The 18,748-nt window shown below is 39.2% G+C and overlaps 1 protein-coding gene and 1 non-coding gene across 2 annotated transcripts; both read right to left on the bottom strand.

The window, feature by feature from the left end:
• Positions 1 to 285: 285 nt before the first annotated feature.
• Positions 286 to 15,940, bottom strand: LOC149300036 (synemin-like). The gene is made up of 4 exons (XM_089485515.1): positions 15,146 to 15,940; positions 8,245 to 8,369; positions 4,842 to 4,915; positions 286 to 4,262 (listed from the first exon to the last, which is right to left on the bottom strand). Exons 1-4 carry the CDS (start codon positions 15,938 to 15,940, stop codon positions 286 to 288), a joined length of 4,971 nt encoding a protein of 1,656 aa, XP_089341641.1.
• A 1,831-nt stretch (positions 15,941 to 17,771) lies between these two features.
• TRNAV-CAC (transfer RNA valine (anticodon CAC)) lies at positions 17,772 to 17,844 on the bottom strand. Its single transcript has one exon. It is a non-coding gene; the product is annotated as a tRNA-Val (tRNA).
• Positions 17,845 to 18,748: the final 904 nt, after the last annotated feature.

Raw genomic sequence — 18,748 nt, 5'->3', positions numbered from 1 at the left:
GGAAAGATTGAACGCTGTTCAGTAACAGTGGAACATTCCAGGTATATATTAAGGAGACCTGTTTACATTGTATATGCATAAGTATATTCCCTTTTAGTTTGAAAACTTAGCATCTTAGCAAAGAGTAATTTGCTGATTAAACAGATATGGTGTGCTATATGAGTTTGCTGGTGATCTAACAGCCTCTTTATATGGAGATATGAATGTGAAACACGCTGGTAAATATGGACTGCAAGCTATTGTTCAGTGTCAGTCCTTATTTTTGTGCAAAGCAATCAAGGGAATTCAAAATGAACGCCGCAAATAATCATGATCTGCTTCTTCATCCTCCTCTAGGTATACAACAGCCACCTTTTTATCATCAGAAACTCCAGATCCCTGATGGACTATTCTGTGCATTTGGATGGTTTTATCAAACTCTGATGTATCAATGATGCGTTTGGACTGGGATTCAGCTTCATAAGGATATTGAGACCCTCCAGCGATTTCTTCTTCACCATACCCACTTTCAGCTACCTCTGGATCATCCGTTAACTCCCTATAGGACTCACTTATCTTTGGCTGTCCACCAACAGTCCTGGAAGTAATTACCATTCTGCTTTCCTGGCCTTCCGCTTCACCTTGATACTTTGTGGCAACTTTTGTTATGTCCATCTGAAAAGTGAAAGACTTTTCTGTTGGACCGAGTTTAATATGTTTTATTGATTTTTCACTCTCATTTGAATCACCAGAGGGAGATGAAACAACAAAATCTGATGATTCATATGTTTCTGAACTTGGAACCTCAAATGTTATGTGTTCAGAAGCTGTTATTTCTTTGGCACCCAACCGGATATGTGCAATGGACCTGTTTGAGTCTTTGAAATGAGAATCATCCACTGCACTGCCAGTATCCAGATTTTCAGAACTGGGGCCCTCAAAAATGATTTGTTCTTTATTTGGGCTTAATTGAATATGATGGACAGAAGTGCTGACATTTGACTGGTTTTCAGTGTCATCACTTCCCACTTGATAAGATTGAGAAATAAAGCCCTGGTATTTGGTTTTTTGTGCAGTGTGGATTTTCTGAGAACCGACACTGTGCTCAACAGGCATACTATTATCTTCTAGATTTCTGGTTTCTTGAACAATGTGCCTACTGTGTGCTACAATATTTGGGAGAGAACCCTCAAACACAATCTCTTTGGAAAGTTGTGTCTCACCTGAGTTTAATTTAAAATGAGTAATTGTTTTCTTTGTACCCGCAGCCTCTGTCTGAAAAATAATCTCATTCACCTGTTCTCCTGCTTGCTGGCTGCTAAAATCTAAATTGGAATTTTCAGTAGTTTCATTAATATTCTCTGTGGGCTTTTCTGAGAGTGTTAAGTCTCCTGTGGCACTGCTGCTTGTTGTTTTGAAAATGGGTCCCTGAAATATGATCTGCTCTGTGGGATACATCTCTGTAGGGCTTATCTTTATATGATGTACAGATCTGTTTTGATTTGATGAATCTTCTGCACTGTTTACTATGTCAAGCTTCAATGTTTCCGAGACAGGACCTTCAAAGATGATTTGTTGCGTAGAGAATACTTCCTTGGGTCCTAATTTAATATGGTGAAATGATCTGTTTGTGTCAGTTAAGGATTCTTCTCCAGTTAGAACATGTTCTTTATCTGTTCTTGATACACCAATAGATAATTTCTCATTGTCTGCATCAGCTGGCATATGCTTTATTAACTTGCCCACATCAGTAAAAATCTGAGATTGAGATACTTCGCCTGTTTCATTAAGATGGATATTTTTACTGTCAGGTTCTTTATCAATTACTTTAGATACATTGGTTTCCATGAAAACCAATGTAACAGATTCCTTGTCTGTTTCAGATTTAATTGTGCCAGGCAAACTCTCCCCTTCTGGCCTGTCCTTAGAATATACATTTCCTTCAGAGGATTCCATTGTAGAGTGTGCTAAAAGTCCATCTTCATTTTTGACTTTCTCAAGTATGTGAAGTGTTTCTGCATCACCTGTATCCATGGTTTGTGATACATTGATTTCTGCTACAATGGTGACTATGCCACTTTCTTTTGTTTGGTCAACTTTTTTGATATCTACTGCAAAACTGCTGGTTTCAGCCTGTTCTCCTCCAGCCAATGTAGATAATTCTTCAACTATGTCTTGTGGAAGGCTTTCTTGCAGACAGTCAAGTGCTCCTTTCAATTTTTGCTGAGGGTCTTGGATTTCCTTAGACAACAAACCCTTGATTGATGACTGGAATCCCTGAGGAATTTTAATTTGTTTTTCAATTACAACTGTCTCTGTTTGCGTTACTTCTTCTTTTGGTTCATGTGTTTCCTGTCTGTAAACACTGCTACTTGTGCCTGGTTCATTGCTGCTTGTGTACTTTAGGTATTCACTAAGGGTTTTCCGACCCTGTGAACTTTGTAAAAATTCATCTTGCCAGGAATATTTAACATGTGACTCTTCCTCTATGTGAATTTGCCCTTTTATTGTTTCCTCTTCATCATCTTCTTCTCTTGGGATGTCATCCGGAATTGATACAAAGTAACTTGTCTCTTCATCCACTTCTTCACCTTCTACTACTTCCTCAACATGGGTTGGGACTTCACTGGGTTGAACTTTGTCACCTTCTGATTTCCCAGAGGAATGAAGATCTTTTTCATCACTTGCTACCTCTTCTGTGTGATAGCTGTCTTCTGCTTCCTCCACATGAAATGGTGTGGAGAATTCAGCTCTTTCACCACCAAAGGTTCCTATAGATTCCTCTATTATCTCAACATTAACAGACAATCCTTTCCTACCTTTCAGTCCAGTTTGAATGACATTTCCGATCCATTCAGCCTCTTCTTCTTCCACTTCTCCTTGAATTGTTTTTGTGAACTTTCTGTTCTGTTCATCTTCTGCTAAATATTCTGCAGCTCCTGCCAAGCACTCTTCCACTGTTTTATATGATTTTTTACTCCACAAATCTGCAAGATCAGGTTCATCAAAAATGTCTACATCCTCCTCTGTTTTGGATTGTACAATAATCTCAGTCCTCATTGTTCCATCACTGCCCACTTGCTTTCTTTCTACATAGGTTACCTCTGCATCATCCAAGTCTGCTGATTGGCCAAAGTGTTTAAGAATATCGGCTACCATTGCCTTTCCTCCCAAGTGTTCAGATGACGTTATCACCACCTCTGTCTCCTTGGTTTTACTGGCTTCACTGCCTCCCTTTTCTATATTTTGAACATGCTCAAATTCAGTGTTAACTGCTTCAGTTTCATATGTTTGACTACAATTTATTCCGGTTTGGTTTTCCTTTGTGCTTTCCACGCTTATTTTTTGTAAACAGTCTTCTTCCCCAATTGCTTCTAATTGTATTGGAATCTCATGACGAGCTTGGCCTTCCTTAATATTGTTTTCAGGTATAATAGTTTTTACACTGACAGACCTTTGTTCCACTACGTTTTTTGTTTCTGTAATATTTATTGCATCTACTCCGACTTTCTCCATTTCTTCTCTCTTTTTTTTCGCTTGATCTCGTTTCTTTCTTTCCTTTTTCACGGGCAGCTCCTGCATTTTAGGTTCCTTAATGGTCTCTTTTTCTTCTGTCACTGTTATACTTGCTGTGTTTTCCTTTCTAGTTTGGCCCTCCGTATTAGTATTTTTCACACTGACTTCTCCAGTTTGGTAAGTCTTCATGCTGTCCTCTACATCGCGCTTCTGTTGTTCAACACTTTTGTTTGTTGCCTCTCTCTCTACCACTACTTCTGATTCCAAATAATGTGATTGATTTATTTTATCACCTACTCTTGCATCTCTTTTATCTTTATTGACTATGTCAGACATTGCACTTGGGGTGGCCCCTGGCTTTAAATTATTCACCTGCTCTACCTTTGTCTTTTGAAGTAATGTTTTTGACTCACTAGATGAATGTGGTGCAACCACTGTACGCGAAGCTGTGTCATAAACATTATGATGAATGTCCCTGTTCTTCAGTAAACCATATCTTGGTTGGAAGCTCGTGTTCAACCTGCCACTTTTTTCTTGGATAGTTCTCTCGTGAATACGAGATACATAAGAACTATTAGCCCTTCCTAAATCTGTAGCCTGTTTTCTGATCTGTATTTTTGGCACAGCTTGTAACCTGTGGATATCAGAAGTCTGTGTTTTTATCCTTATGTCTTCATGGATTCTATTGTTTAGAAATTCTTTTCTGTCTTCTCCCCTCATGACACTAGAGTATCTTGCTGACTGCGGAAAAGCTGGGGTTTCATGCCCTTTGAAAAAAAAGATTGTTTTACAAAAATATATTTTTATGACCAGTTGTTTAAATAATCACTTTACATTATTAATAATAGCTTGCTTTGTGTACTGGGGCACAGTCATGCTGGAATAGAAAAAGACCTTCCCGAAATTGTTCCCACAAAGGTGGAAGCAAAGCATTGTCCAAAATGTAAAGCATTTGAACGTGTGAAATGTCAGTGGGTATGGTATGATATGGTTTTATGAGTATTTGTGGCTTGAGTAAGTCAACCCTTTCTCCCGTGACCTCTCCATCTCTCAAAGAATTGCTGCTCACTAGATGTTTTTGTTTAATGCACCATTCTCTTTAAACTCCATAAACTATGCTGCACTAAAACTCCTAGGGTTGACTGTTTCTGAGATGCTGGCACCACATTTTGCCACCAAAAAACATTCCATGGTCAAACAAGTAAATATCTTGTTCCTGTTTGCATCATTTATATAGAGCTGTAGTCACACAATTCATACTTTTTATCTTGGTGACCAGGTGTACCTAAAACAGTGGCCACTGAGGGAATACAGCTACTCACTGTATTACGGTAAACTTATCTTACCTGCTGGTATTTCCTTTTCTGAGAAATCGGTCCATATAACTCTTCCCTTTTGGTTTTCTCCTTCTAGCAAAGCTCTGAGAACAAAAATAAGCATCAAACAGGTCATCATCTCCATAGAAAAATATTTGTAGTTAGGCTAGCAAAAGCACATAAATATCCACATTGTCAAAGCTTGAATATCATGGGCACTAAATCTTTTAAGCAGGGACAGTACTAGGTTTTTAGGTCAACTAAGCCAAAAGATTTATCAGGGCCCTATCTTTAACACTGGCAATTATAAGAACAGTTGCACATACACTAAGAAACTCAGCATTTATGAAAAGAGATTTATTTGTATGAATAATACATGACAGAGATATTACTTTTAAGGAATCTGTGCTACTTTTCTAAAAGTATCTTCCAATAAACCTGGACCCCTTGGACCACTCTGGGCAGGGCCGGCCCAAGGCAAAATGCCGCCTGGGGCGAATTTTAAAATGCCGCCCCCCCCTGTTTTACCCTTCCTCTCCCTCCGTCCCTGCCGCCCCCCCCATTATCTACCCCCCACCCCATATTATCTACCCTTCCTCCCCCCCCTTGTACTTACCTTTCAGCAGTCCTGCGGCGAATCTCCCTGTTCAGTCTCGGTGCCGGCTTGTAATGCTGAGCGCCGGAAATCTTCCGGCACTCAGCATTACAAGCCGGCACCGAGACTGAACAGGAAGACTCGCCGCATAGGAGAGAGAGAGGGGCGCCGAGCGGGTACTGACAGCTTGGTAAGCGAAAACCACTCGGCGCCCCTTTCTCTCTCTTTCACTTTAGAAAGAAAGAAAAAAAAAAAGGGCTTGGGGCGGCGAAGTGCCGCCCCTTCAAAAGTGCCGCCTGGAGCGGCTGCCCCACTCGGCTCCATTGTCGGGCCGGCCCTGACTCTGGGTCCTAAGCAGCTGCTTAATCTCTTTATAGTGTAGATTAACCCCTGCTTTTAATTATTTAAGTGGCTGGAATTAGGGCACATTTTCCCCTGGGAGGCAAAGAAATGTGAATGAATGAGTATGTATGAATGAACTCGTATGTGTGAATGAGTATGTATTTATGTATGTGATAGCATGGATGCAGATGTAAGTGGGGAGCAAAGATGACACAGGCAGGCTGTTTGAGGCAAATATCGCCCAGGCAAGCATGCTGTTTAGGGAAAAAAGATAGCAAGTCCTATGCGTCCAATATGGGTGCTGGGCAGCCCCTATATGTGCAATCTGGTTCCCATGCATTATTTACTAGATCTATAGGTTCAATGTGGGTTTACACATAGTTTTCAGTTGATCTATTCCCGTGTGTTGTTTATTTATTGTGTACCTGAACTACATGAATGAGGAAACGGGAGGTGTTTCACCATAAAGGAGGGGACAAAAGGACTCTTGAGGGGATGACAGGGGAGAGGACTGGGTGGCCCGCACAAGACGCCTGTATACCTAAAGCCGGCCCTGGTCACGATTTGCAGGTCCGATTTTGCGTTACCCTGCGGAACCACAACATTAATTTGCTATGCGTTCTGCATAGTATTGCGTCCCTCCCCTTTCCTGAGTGTGTGGTGATAGGACGTCTGATGCGGCCTCTGTGTGATTTAATATTTATACCCCCTTTGAAACAGGAAGTCATGATGAACAATTTCCTGTTCCTAGTCACCTAGGTGTACTAAAAATGTAAAAATATCACTGGAAATATATATATTATGAATTCCTAGGGGTGCCAATAATTGTGGTTCACATATATTTAACATGTTGTGTGCTGCGTTTGTGCAATTGTTTGATATCCATGAGAGCAGAGTATTTTTGTGTATTGTCTGAAGAAAATTTTCACAGCCTTATATTTGCTTATATTTCCTTTTTTCCATGAAAACGGTTAAGTGACCCAAAACTTTTGAATGTTAGTGTATGTATATAGCAAAACAAATATTTTTTTTTGCAGTAAGTATACATTGATTATATCATCAGCTCCCTGGAATCTGGATTTATATGCGTTTTAGGGTGTGCTTCCCTTTCTAGGGTTAAGCAGCCCTACCTACCGCACGGGTGCCTCATTAATTGCTAGAGGGTTTTGTTTGGGTTAAAATGCAGTGCAGTTCCTTTAATTCAGCTTCTTGGTAAGCAATAGAGCCATGAAAAATTAGTTAGGACTAGTTAGGGCTAAGCATTATTTGGCCATATAGTGTGATGGAACCCCCAATATTTATCCCTTTTGTTTTAAATAGTATTTGCTGGGAGTGCACAGATTCCTTGTTTTGCTAAAGGTACAATAAATATAGCAGTTTAATAAGTACAGTAGTCATAGAGACATTATGATAGGTATGAATACATTAGGAATGAGGCCCCTGTTCTGAAGAGCTCAACGTGTTTGTGTCTTTTTTTTTTTTATATTCACTTATGAGTGTTTTTGACAGATGGGGGGCACCTGTGATGTCAAATGTGTGCTCCCTGCATGCAAGGTGGAATTGGACTATATGATCTTATTATTTTTTTATGCTTGTTACCATGGTAATTGACAGCTACCTTAAGCTAGGGTTCTGGTTTTTTTTTAAGGCACGGAGATGCTGTTCTTAGACAGCCATCTCCCATCCTCTGTTGGAGGACTTGTGTTTGACATGACTATTTCATAACCATCATATATATATAGCAGAGCTCCTTTACCCACCCCTGCATAGCAGTGCTATAGTGTGCCATTAGCAAAGATGGCTGCCAGGGAGGTGACACATGGTTCTATCCTACAATGCTTTTTGCCAACTGTTCGTTTCACTGAAAAAATCGGGGTGTTACTGTATTATTGTATAGTAAACATTTAGACATATAGCAGAATTGCATGCTTTACAGTTTATAAGGCTGTGTCAGCAGAAGCTAAGTCTTAATACTCGACAAATGCTAAAAAATATCAGGAAATGCCAAACGACTGGGCAGATGGCATTAGAATATCTGGCTGCTGCTGTCAGTTGTCCTGTTACTAAAGCAATAAACTATACTAAATATAATATCCAATGGCACCAAGCAGGATTAATCTAGCACTATAACACATGACAACAGAGGACAACTAAAATAAAAACAGACTCATGCAGCACCCCACCCAGCGAGAAGTTGGGATCTGACTCACTGTCCCCATCCTCTTGGTGATAATTTATTTTCAGTATGTTAGGTGAGAATATACATGATATTCTGCTCAATGACTGCATCCAACAGGAAAGGGAGCTACGGAGGAGAAATGTGACCACACAGAGAACAGGTGGGCACAGAACAGAATTTGGAGTCTCTTGGATTTGGATGTTAAGTATCACTATTAATGTATATAAACCTAACTTGTATGCCCCCCCCCCCCAAAAAAGAAGCACGGCTGGCAAAGTGATCGTGAAACGTATATTTTTCTGAATTAGATGCATTACCTATACGCAGCTACTTCTAAGCTCAGCCCAGTCTTCAATTGCATGAGTTCATGGTAATCTTTAAGGCGTTCAGTAATGGTAATTGTTACAGTTTGTCTCTCCTGCTCCAATTCTTCAATTATGATCTATGGAAACAAGACAGAACATTACTAAAATGGCGCATATGTGGGAATTTGACCAGCCATGCCTGAATATGTGTAATAAATAAACCATAATAAAACCAAACATTGAATACATTTTTCCGGAGAGACATATACATATAGATGCTTATATATAATGTGTGTGTGTATGTATAATTTGAGGGGTGTTTTTTGACCATTATATATATATATAAATATATAAACTAAAATTACAGGAATGTTTAACCCCTAGATGACAATTGACGCGTCTGGCACATCATGGGGTTAAACAAGCGTAGAAAGCAATCAACGATTGCTTTCTTCGCTCAGCCGGTGTTGCTGCCATACCTTAACTTCAAGCCATCCAGCAACACCAAAAACAAATGCAGGGGCCCTGTACGATCGCTCCTAGGAGTGGTCGTATTCACCGTAATGAAAGGCTATATGCCTTTAAATTATGGCGGCACTCAGCGGCTAGAAAAGAAAAGTACTTAGCCAGTGTTGCTGAAGTGTCTCTATAACGATAAAAAAAAGATAGATCACTATAGACATATATAACTTCGGGCATCGTGAGAAGGGAATCTCCAAATGAGTTGGCAGGGTCTAGAGTTAAATTTCTGTCCTATTTTTAATCTACCGAATTAGGTGTATGATTAAATCAGTATGGCATTGACCAGTCCAGCACAGTAACCGATAAGAGCATTCCTTGTGCAAGTCCTGAAAAGCCGCTGACAAGAGCTGCATTCACACTCTACACAATATTACAGAGGCACTTATTAAATTAATATTGGCTATATATATAGTCATATAACAAGCCACAAATCATTCTTTACAAATAATAGTTTCAGAACTACATGCATTAGGCCATGGGATGTGTCCCTTGCACACCATATAATATATTACTGTGTACTGAATGAGTCAGCAGCTCTGTCAGTCAAATGAAAGGTATTTGTATGTGTGATGTCATTTATCAAAAGCAAAATGTATTAAAAAAATTAGGTCACATGATAAACTTCAGCAGGTTTTTGAAAACGATAAGTAACTTCATGGCTATCAACCGAACATTAACCATTTCTTCCTGATAAGGACAAAAATTGCCCTTCTATACACAAAGTATCTGGGAGGCGGGGAGGGGGCGAATGCATATGGAGAAGTCAAAAGGAACACCAAAAAATATATAAAGGGACCATGCAGCTATCATACGCAATAAAATGCATATGATGGGTGAGATAAATGTCCCCTCGTAAATGGGACTAAGGAATCTCTTGTTGATAAAAATAGTAATAATAAAACATTTGAGCTGCCCAGTTATTACTTTATGGGTCAGAAGCTAATAAAACAAAGGAAAATATTTTTGACACATAATAACAACTATCCATTATTTGTAACAGAAAATTAAAGCAGGCTGCTAGGTTAGTAATGCATTTATGGCAATAATAATAGTCATAAAACTTTACAGATCAATGATCAGACCACACCAACACTATCACATAAAGTTCTGGAGACTTATATTGAGATATTTTGGCGTCCAAAGAAGGCCTACTAAAGTAGCACACGGCTTATCAGGAAAAGTTTAAATATTTCAACATGCATTATATGAGGGAAATGTTTAATTTAATAAATATACACATTTATGCTTAGCAGAGCTCCTTTGCCAGTCTAAAGGAATTAAGCCACAGGAGGGCAATTTATTTTTCCAAAAATGTAAAAATGTTAAATTCTAAAACTAGTGGACCAAAACCTACTATGTAACGTTAGAACATATTTCTTCATTGAGAGGGTAGTAGATAAGTGGATCTGTCTTAGTGATGAAATGATAGACAGATAGAGTTGAGAGATTTAAGCATATGTGGGATTCACATTGGGCTATCCAGATATAAGATGATACAGGGACCATTATTATCAAAAAGACCAATTAAACAAAAAGAAGAAATATACCTCTTATAACACTGAATTACTCTATTACACACACAAACAATAACTTTTTAATGATGGTATCACTGATGTTATAGGCTGTAAAAATACACGGGTTAAGCAGATAGAAGTCGATGAGGAGATGTAAATACTGGTAACTATTTGCTAAGTGCTTATATGTTGATAAAAGTATCATGAAAGAAGGCTAAAGAGGCAGTGCAGCATGTTCTTGCTACATCAGTCTGAACAAAATTACTAAAAAAAAATTTTTGTGTTAAATATTACAAAATATATAGCGATGGAATTACTTTCTGATTTTTCACATAAGTCTTCTTTAAGCGCACCTCAAACTATTCCATTGTGTCATTTCTTATTGGAATAACATCATGGTTTGCAATAAACACCAACATTAAATACATAGGGGAAGGGAAATGCTTTAACATGGCAATTGCTTGTGAGGCTACTCAGGAAAAGTAGAATGAAAGTGTTAATTTTATGATCATTTTCCAGAGTACTGAGCCTTAACATCTGTACTTTAAATGCAGGATACAGGATGTTGGAGCCAAACCAAATACTTTGCTACTGGAATGTATCACTCATAAACTTTGTTCATATTTTCCAGGGATAATGAGCGTAAAGTAAAAAAAAATATTTTAAGAACTGAGTATATGCATCACATGAATTTGTAGATTTTTTTATTGTTTTTATTTACACCTCCAACCTCCAACACGTTAAGTGTCCAAATCAGGACACCAGTGTTGGGATGTGTGGCTGGAGGTAGGAGTACGCAGGGCCAGAGGCACCCAACTTACCCCAATGAGCCACTTTAGCTGCAGAGCATTACAAGATGCAATGGACCTCCATTGAGTTTACAACTCCATGGGTCGTTAAGGGAGATCAGGGGATCCCCTGCACCGCTTCATGACCCCTAGTGCCTGCATAATTTGGCACTGTCTCACGAAAACCAGGAGGTATGCAGTATTATTTGACGCAGCTGGCGCTATAGCACATGGAAAGTTAGGGGTGGGTGAGGGATTAAGTGGTGGAGAAAGAGCAGATTCAAAGCTGGATTAGAAATTTAGTAATGAAATATCCTTACATTCTAATTTCTATTTTGTTCTGAGGACACAAAGAAGGCAGGGAACAGGAAGTTTTAGCTGGCTTTGCCTCGACTCACTCACCTACCTTTCGAACAAGCAAGGAGTTGGGCTTTTATAGAATAGTTGAAAGCAGATCTAATGGAAGAGCATCAACAATACTTTTTTGGTTACTTCATACTCTATTTGTAAACTATAAGTGAATAAGAAATTGTTTTATTACAAAAAATATTTCCAGGATTAAAACAAACAAAAAAAAACATTGGTGATACCACTGTGAAAAGTACCATGTTTGCAAGTACCTTTTAATCATACTGACTGGCAATATTGCATTTTATATATTAAAAGTGTAATTGATATAAATCTAATTCCAGTCTCTTAGCTAAGTGCTATCACTCACACTTACCCCATACCATATCAGACACGCACATGCTAATATCATATACTCAAATATTAACACCTTACAGTACCACATACACCCACATGCTAACACCTTGCACTTATCCACAGACATGCTAACCCTATGCACCAACACACATAGACTTTAACAATATATGCGGAAATGAACACTTAGGCTAATTTCATACAGTAACATACACACACATACGCTAACATCTCTTATAATCATGCACACGCTATCCAACATAATAAATAAAAGTAAATTAAAAGTAAATTAACCCTTTGAAATTACCAGCATTTATGTATAAATTTGTCATAAAATATGACATGATCTTCATCTAAGTTACAATAATGAACAAATACAATAAATGTAACTAATAACACACAAATTATTGTATTGTTCTTGTCCATATTGCATACATCATTCAAATATTCAACAAAAGCTAATTGGAGTCAGGAGTCTGTAAACCTGCAGTCCAACCACTGAAACTGGGATGGTAGTGTGTATTAGAGCTACTTTGAAGCATCTGCTTATGTGTACGATGTCTCGCAAAAAATAAATCTCAGAAGACCTACAAAAAAGAATTGTTACCCTTTCCAGCTTTATGCAAATCATCAAAGTAATATAAAAGAGTTTACATATTCATCAGTCCACAGTTAGAACGGAGAATGGTAGATTATGGCTAATCTCCCTAGAAGTGGGACCCAGTCAAGATGACTACAAGGGCAAAAAGCGGAATGCTCAACGAGGTAAAAAAAAAAAAAAAGAACCCTAGAATAACAGCTAGTTAACATCTATGTTCTTGACTCTATTATTTGCAAAACATTGAACTGGCATGGAGCCCATGGCAGGACACCACAGGCAAAGCTGCTGAAGTTTGTCAAAGAGCACTTTAGCACTATACAACACTACTGGACTGATGAGAATAAGGTTGAATTGTTTGGGAAGAACACGCACCACTACACATGGAGTAAAAAGGGCACTGCATACCCACAATAAAATACTAATACTAATATTGAAGTATGGTGGAGGGAGAATCATGATTTCGGGCTGATTTTGCTACCTCAGGGCCTGGACAGCTTGCCATCATCAAGGGAACAATGAATTCCCAAGTTTATCAAGGTATCATAAAGGATAATGTCAGGATGGTTGTCTGTGAACTGGAGCTCAGTAGAAGTTGGGTAATGCAGCAGGACAATGACCCTAAACATTGAAGTAAATGTACTACATAATGGCTTAAAAAAAGGAAAAACGGCTCTTTGTAGGGGCCCACCCGGACCTTAACCCATTAGAGATGCTGTGAAATGACCTTGAGAGCCATTCAGACCAGACAGCCTAGGAATATGGCTGAGCTTAAGTAGTTGTTGAAGAGAAAATGGTCTCAAATTCCTCCTGAACGTTGCGCAGGTCTGATTTTTATTTTAATGTTATTGCTGATTCGACCAGTGATTGAATCCAAGGCTTAATTTACTTACACTTAACACCGGTTAACACCAGCACTGTGAATGTTTAACCAGTGTGTTCAATAAAGACATGAGAGATGTTATAAGCTTAAGCATATTGTATTTGTCTTTACTTGTTACATAGATTGCTTTTCTTACTTATTTTACCTTGCCACTGTATGCAGTGATAAGAGTCAATGTGAATATTATATTAAAACACACAATCTATATACATGCTAACTCAAATGCAACAGCACCACATACACAGTGACATACTTACACACACACACTCACATATGTTGGGTTTAAGGAAGTAGGCCTACAGCAATGGCTTAGCAGTATGTCAAGGGATGTAGGGCTGGTGCTAGGCCCGCTGGGTCCTTTCATTATGTTTGATGACAAGAGTTTCCCTTTAACATTCTAGAGCACTCAACAAATGTTTTGTCTAAGCAGAACACCACAACGTATTATGTATTATGAACAACTAAAAATGAAACAAGATGCGTTTTATATCCTACTTTCTTATGAAGCTCTTCTGGGATCGAAAACCTTTATCTGTTTATATTATTTTCAACGGCCCTGTAACATCCACACCTTGAAGGGGCAGTATCGTTGTAGACGTGTTTGTGCTTCTGTTTAACCACCAGATAAAAACAGAAATAAAGGGGACACGCTGTCTGCTCCTTGCAATGTGATACCCCACACATACATTACTAAGGGAGGGTGGGCCAGAGAGAAAACCATCAATGTCAGTGAGAACATTTTGCACCTGACATGCTGCAACATGTGGCCTCTAAAAGGATGTATTTAAAGGGCATGATTATTATAGAACAAATGCTTTTGCCGGTTGTGTGGTCTTTCCCTGTCCTGCTACAGACACTAAATATTTATATTACATGACATAACATTTGATGGCAGCAGTAGTTGTTGTGGAACACTATATACAAAGGACATACATACTGTAATATTATTTTTTGTTCTAAGTGTTATAGGGAAAAATACTATAGATGGTAAAAGGCAGTCTATCATCATCCCCATTGTAAGTCATTTGTGTATCTTTTTCATCTTTTTGCAATCTAGAATGCATTGGAAATGGAAATGTTCAATCTTTAGGAATGTGCGGTAGGATAGTCTTTAGACATGCCCATATAGACATGAGTATTTTATTTTGTTGGCTGTACCCTACATGGCTTTTGTCACTTCTTTTCTTTACTGCAAGCATATTGAATCTGTAGGAAACTGATATCAGATATACCTGCATTGGTCAGAGCAATTGTTATGACGCACAGATTAGCCTAACTGTACATGGGTGACATTTTGGCTAAAATCAAGCATCTGTGAGAGAGGGAGGATATGATTTTCCAGCATTAAGACTGAAGGTGCATGAAGCCTGAGTTGTTACTGAACACCCAGGTAAGGTCCAACATGGTTGTCTGTGGTGACTTGGCGAAGGGTACACTGGTCACTCACTTTTGGATTTAATAATAGTGCCAGTTGTGTGTTAGAACTCAAAATCTGACATGAATTATGTCCTTGTCTGCATGTATCTGCCAAAGTATTTTGGAAAGTTCAGATTTTTCTGAACTCAAATTAGCATTAAAATGCATTTAAAATGCAGTCAGTGAAATGAAAGTACAACTCTCCTGCAAATGCCCTGCCAACTCTCCTTTTAGTCAACAGACCTCAGTGGCGCTCACACTATAACAGAACATGTCCATTTACATTATTTAGAGAGTATAGACAGTTACAAAAAAAGAGAGAAAACCAACTGCAACAGTACAAGTTGTAAGATTATTACTACTTTTATATAAGTGTAAAAATTACTAAATGTTTCCAAAAGCAGGGGTGACCTCTTTGAAAAAATACAATGCAAGCACTCATTGACTTTGACCGGTTTGATGTTTGATTGCTCTCGTGTTGATGTCTTACCTGATACTCTTCCACCTCCAATCTATATCTCTCTTTCATTCTAAGCAGTTCATCTTCCAGAGTCTTTCGGATTCCCAACAGCTCCTCATACTCCCTGCGCAATTCCACCACCTGCAGACTATACACCCTGACTTCGTCTTCCACTCCCTGCCTTTCCTCTTCACTCAATCTCAGATTGTTCTCCAGCTCCTCAATCTTCTTTTGATACAGCAGAAAAGCATCTTTCCATGACTCTGACAGCTCTAATGAGATGCTCTGCATGTCCTGAATGCTCAGCCTTGGAGCCAGTGTCTCCTGGATGGAAACATGCATGGGTATCTTGAGTACCTGGTCTGTTATTGCCAATAACTCTTCCCGGTGAGAACCCTGGAGCACCTGACATTCTTGTTGAAGATGAAGGTACAGTTCTTCTAGGGCTGCCTGGCTACTCTTTGCCTTATGAAGATCTTCCTTATAAAGTGCCAGCTGTTGATCAATGCTAATCCTCATGGCCCTTACTTGATCCCATAACTCTTGGAGCATCTGAAGTTCTTGCCAGAGATTTTCCTTTTGGATTTCGGCCTCGCACTTCTCCACAGTGAGCTCCTCCACTTTCATCCTCAGCTGGCATATTTCAGAGTGGTAGCCGTGTGACCATCGGGCGCCTTGCTCCAGACGAAGCTTGTGGATCTCTTCGACCAGCAGTTGGTTTTCTTTCTCCAGCTCCCTCACCCGGGAGAGGTACTGGTCCAGTCGGTTGTTTAAATCACGTAGCTGGGATTTCTCATCCCCAAACCCTCTTTTTATTCGTATCATCTTTCTTTACCCTTCACTCTAATATATATTTTTTTAATTAAAGTATCCTTCCTATTACTATACAGCTATGATCCCCTCTTCTCTTAAACTATCTGAGTCACTCGCTGAAGTGACACAGTCTGAGCCTTTTGGGCTGCTGGGAGTGACATTTAAAGAAGGAGGAGTTCGTTGGTACCGGACTCACAGTTCTGGGCTTCCCGAAAAGGGACACGGGCACAACAGAAGAGGACTTGACAGCGCTTCCCAAGTCATGATGTAACAGAGCCCTCTGCTGGAGAATATAAGTACTGCTAGTGGAGGGCACTAGTTCTTAGACCCTAAAATCTTAAAAGATTTTATAGTCTGGTCGGAAAAATGTAGAATTCCATGAGAGGAAAAGAAATCCTATGTGCTTCAGAGTTCTAAGATGACATATTTGTCCAAAAAAAAATTCTGTTTTTCAACATTTTTAAAATCATGTTGCTGTATTATCCTCACTGCCTCCCAACAAACTTCAGATTAAAAATACAATTTGAAAAGTATTGTGCGGTGTCTTTTTTTAACACTGCTAGTTTTTGCACCTTGTGGTAAATAATAGAATGACTAGGTCCTAATCGCTTAGACACAGACATTATTACTAAAGAAAATCTAATTAGGGAAAGATTTCACTGGACGAGTAGGATCTAGTATTTGACGTAAACAAACATTGCCTTGGTGTTTTTAGTAAGGAAAGTCGATATCACGACTGACAACAATGGCTGCCTCCATGTCTGTAGAGAAAGGAAATTTATTGGAACAAAATTATACGAAACCAAGTTTTCCTTAGTGCTACTCTACATTACTGTATACAGCACTGTATTTACTACTCAAAAAAAATATTTTTTCTATCGGGATTTCTGTCCAAGTTACAAACAAATTTTTCCAAACCTACAAACAAATATATAAATTTATTCTGAGGTTTTATTACTGTTTGGTAAGCAAAGCATACAGAATGACCTCATGCATGAAGGCGCTGGAAGAGAAATACTGCCTAGAAAACATGATGCGTCTGGTTATATAATTCAAGTAAATATGTAATGAGAAACACTTTGTGTAAGGGGGCTTAGAACCAGAAAAGTACAAAAAGCTCTTAAAGGAAAGCAACATTTCCTTAGCCTCTGTCTGACGTATGGCAAGTACCAGAAACATAGCCTGTGGCCGCACGCATCCTGCAGTTGGGTGCACTTACACCATCACGCAGCTGCTGGCCTTAAAGTGCCACAGTGGTGGTGAGCTAACGGCTTGTCCTGGGTGTGCAGGGGCAGCCCCACCATGTAGGCAACCTAGACTGCTGCCAGGGCGCTAAGCTGGCGGAGGGAGCAACAGATATTAATTAGCTGGGACATAAGTATTGTTGTAGGAACCTTCTCTAGTAAATTTAGGACTGTTGGCAGCTATCAATGTGAACGGCAGTGGTGCTTGTTTTAGGGCAAGGGCGTCCAACCAGCAGCCCTCCAGCTGCTGCAGGACTACATTTCCCATACTCCTCAGCCAGCCCCTTAGCTGAAAGAGCATTGTGGGAGATGTAGTCCTGCAGTAGCTGGAGGGCTGCAGGTTGGACACCCCTGTTTTAGGGGGTACAGGGGTTTACAATGATTGTTTATGCCAATAAAGTATACTATTTACACATTTTTAGACCGCTTATATAAACACACACACACATACTAAAATACTGAATTTACACAGTGTGCATTACAGAACAGCACATCACATGAGAAACAATACAGTATTACTAATCGTTTTAATAAAAGGAATAAAGTGTGTTTATTTAATAAAAAATTACTTTCTACATACACTTGTACAAAACCCCTAATGTTTCTGCCCGGGATCAAACCGCGGACCTTTCGCGTGTGAGGCGAACGTGATAACCACTACACTACGAAAACACTCTTTACTGCCCTCAGTCTAGTTTGTGAGCCAGAATGTGTATCAATTGCATAGTGCTATTGTAATGATATATATTCAAATTATATTTTTTTAACTACTTCCACTGAAGTAGTTAATGAGTAATTGTGTCACGCCACTCGCAATAAATAAACGCAATACAATTTATATATGTCGCCACAGCTTGTCACAATTCAAGACGTTGCCATGGTTAGTGGCCAAGCTTCCTACAAGCTCTTGAATACTACGCAGCAGGCAGCCCAGCCAGCGCCGTAAGTGAGATGAAAGCTTCCGGTCAAGACAGGAAACGAACCAGACGGTACCTTTTGCTGCCCGTAGTCTGCAAATACTGCCCCCTAAAGGGCACTTGTAAAAAGACAGCAGACTGATTTATCTCATTATCCGTCTGTGGCATTTTGACATACACAGCTCAATATGGCAGAAATACTCTAAATGTATTTACAGCTCTGTGTGAACAGTGACAGGGCTGCTTACTAAATAACCAGGTCTCTTATCCTTGTAGATGCAACTTGCCCAAAATTTGCTTTATTATGTTTTCCCCTTAAGGCAAATGAACAATTCTTCTCATATGTATTATTTTTTTCCACTGGCTTAGCTTTCTAAAGGTCAACAGTGAAGCGTAACCTCCCTAGTAAAATAACATAGTTCTTGTTCTGTTATCATCACAAATCCCATTGAATGCCTCTTTTAAATGTAAAAAAACAGAATGTTGCAGAATCTTGTAATACCTTTTTTATTGGACTAACAGTATTTAAAATAATAGACGAGCTTTCGGGAGTCCTCCCTTTATCAAGTCAAAAGCATTTCTGACCAAGCAAGTGAAAAACACAGTTTAAAACTGACCAGTACATGTTCTGATACAGGGTTAAAACAGGGGTTAAAACA

This window comes from Sceloporus occidentalis, unplaced genomic scaffold (genome assembly GCF_023333645.1).
Source record: "Sceloporus occidentalis isolate IW3139 unplaced genomic scaffold, rSceOcc1.0.p SCAF_26, whole genome shotgun sequence".
In the NCBI taxonomy this organism is placed as follows: domain Eukaryota; kingdom Metazoa; phylum Chordata; class Lepidosauria; order Squamata; family Phrynosomatidae; genus Sceloporus; species Sceloporus occidentalis.
Note: the sequence above shows the minus strand (reverse complement) of the source record. Positions and strands in the feature narration are given on the sequence as shown.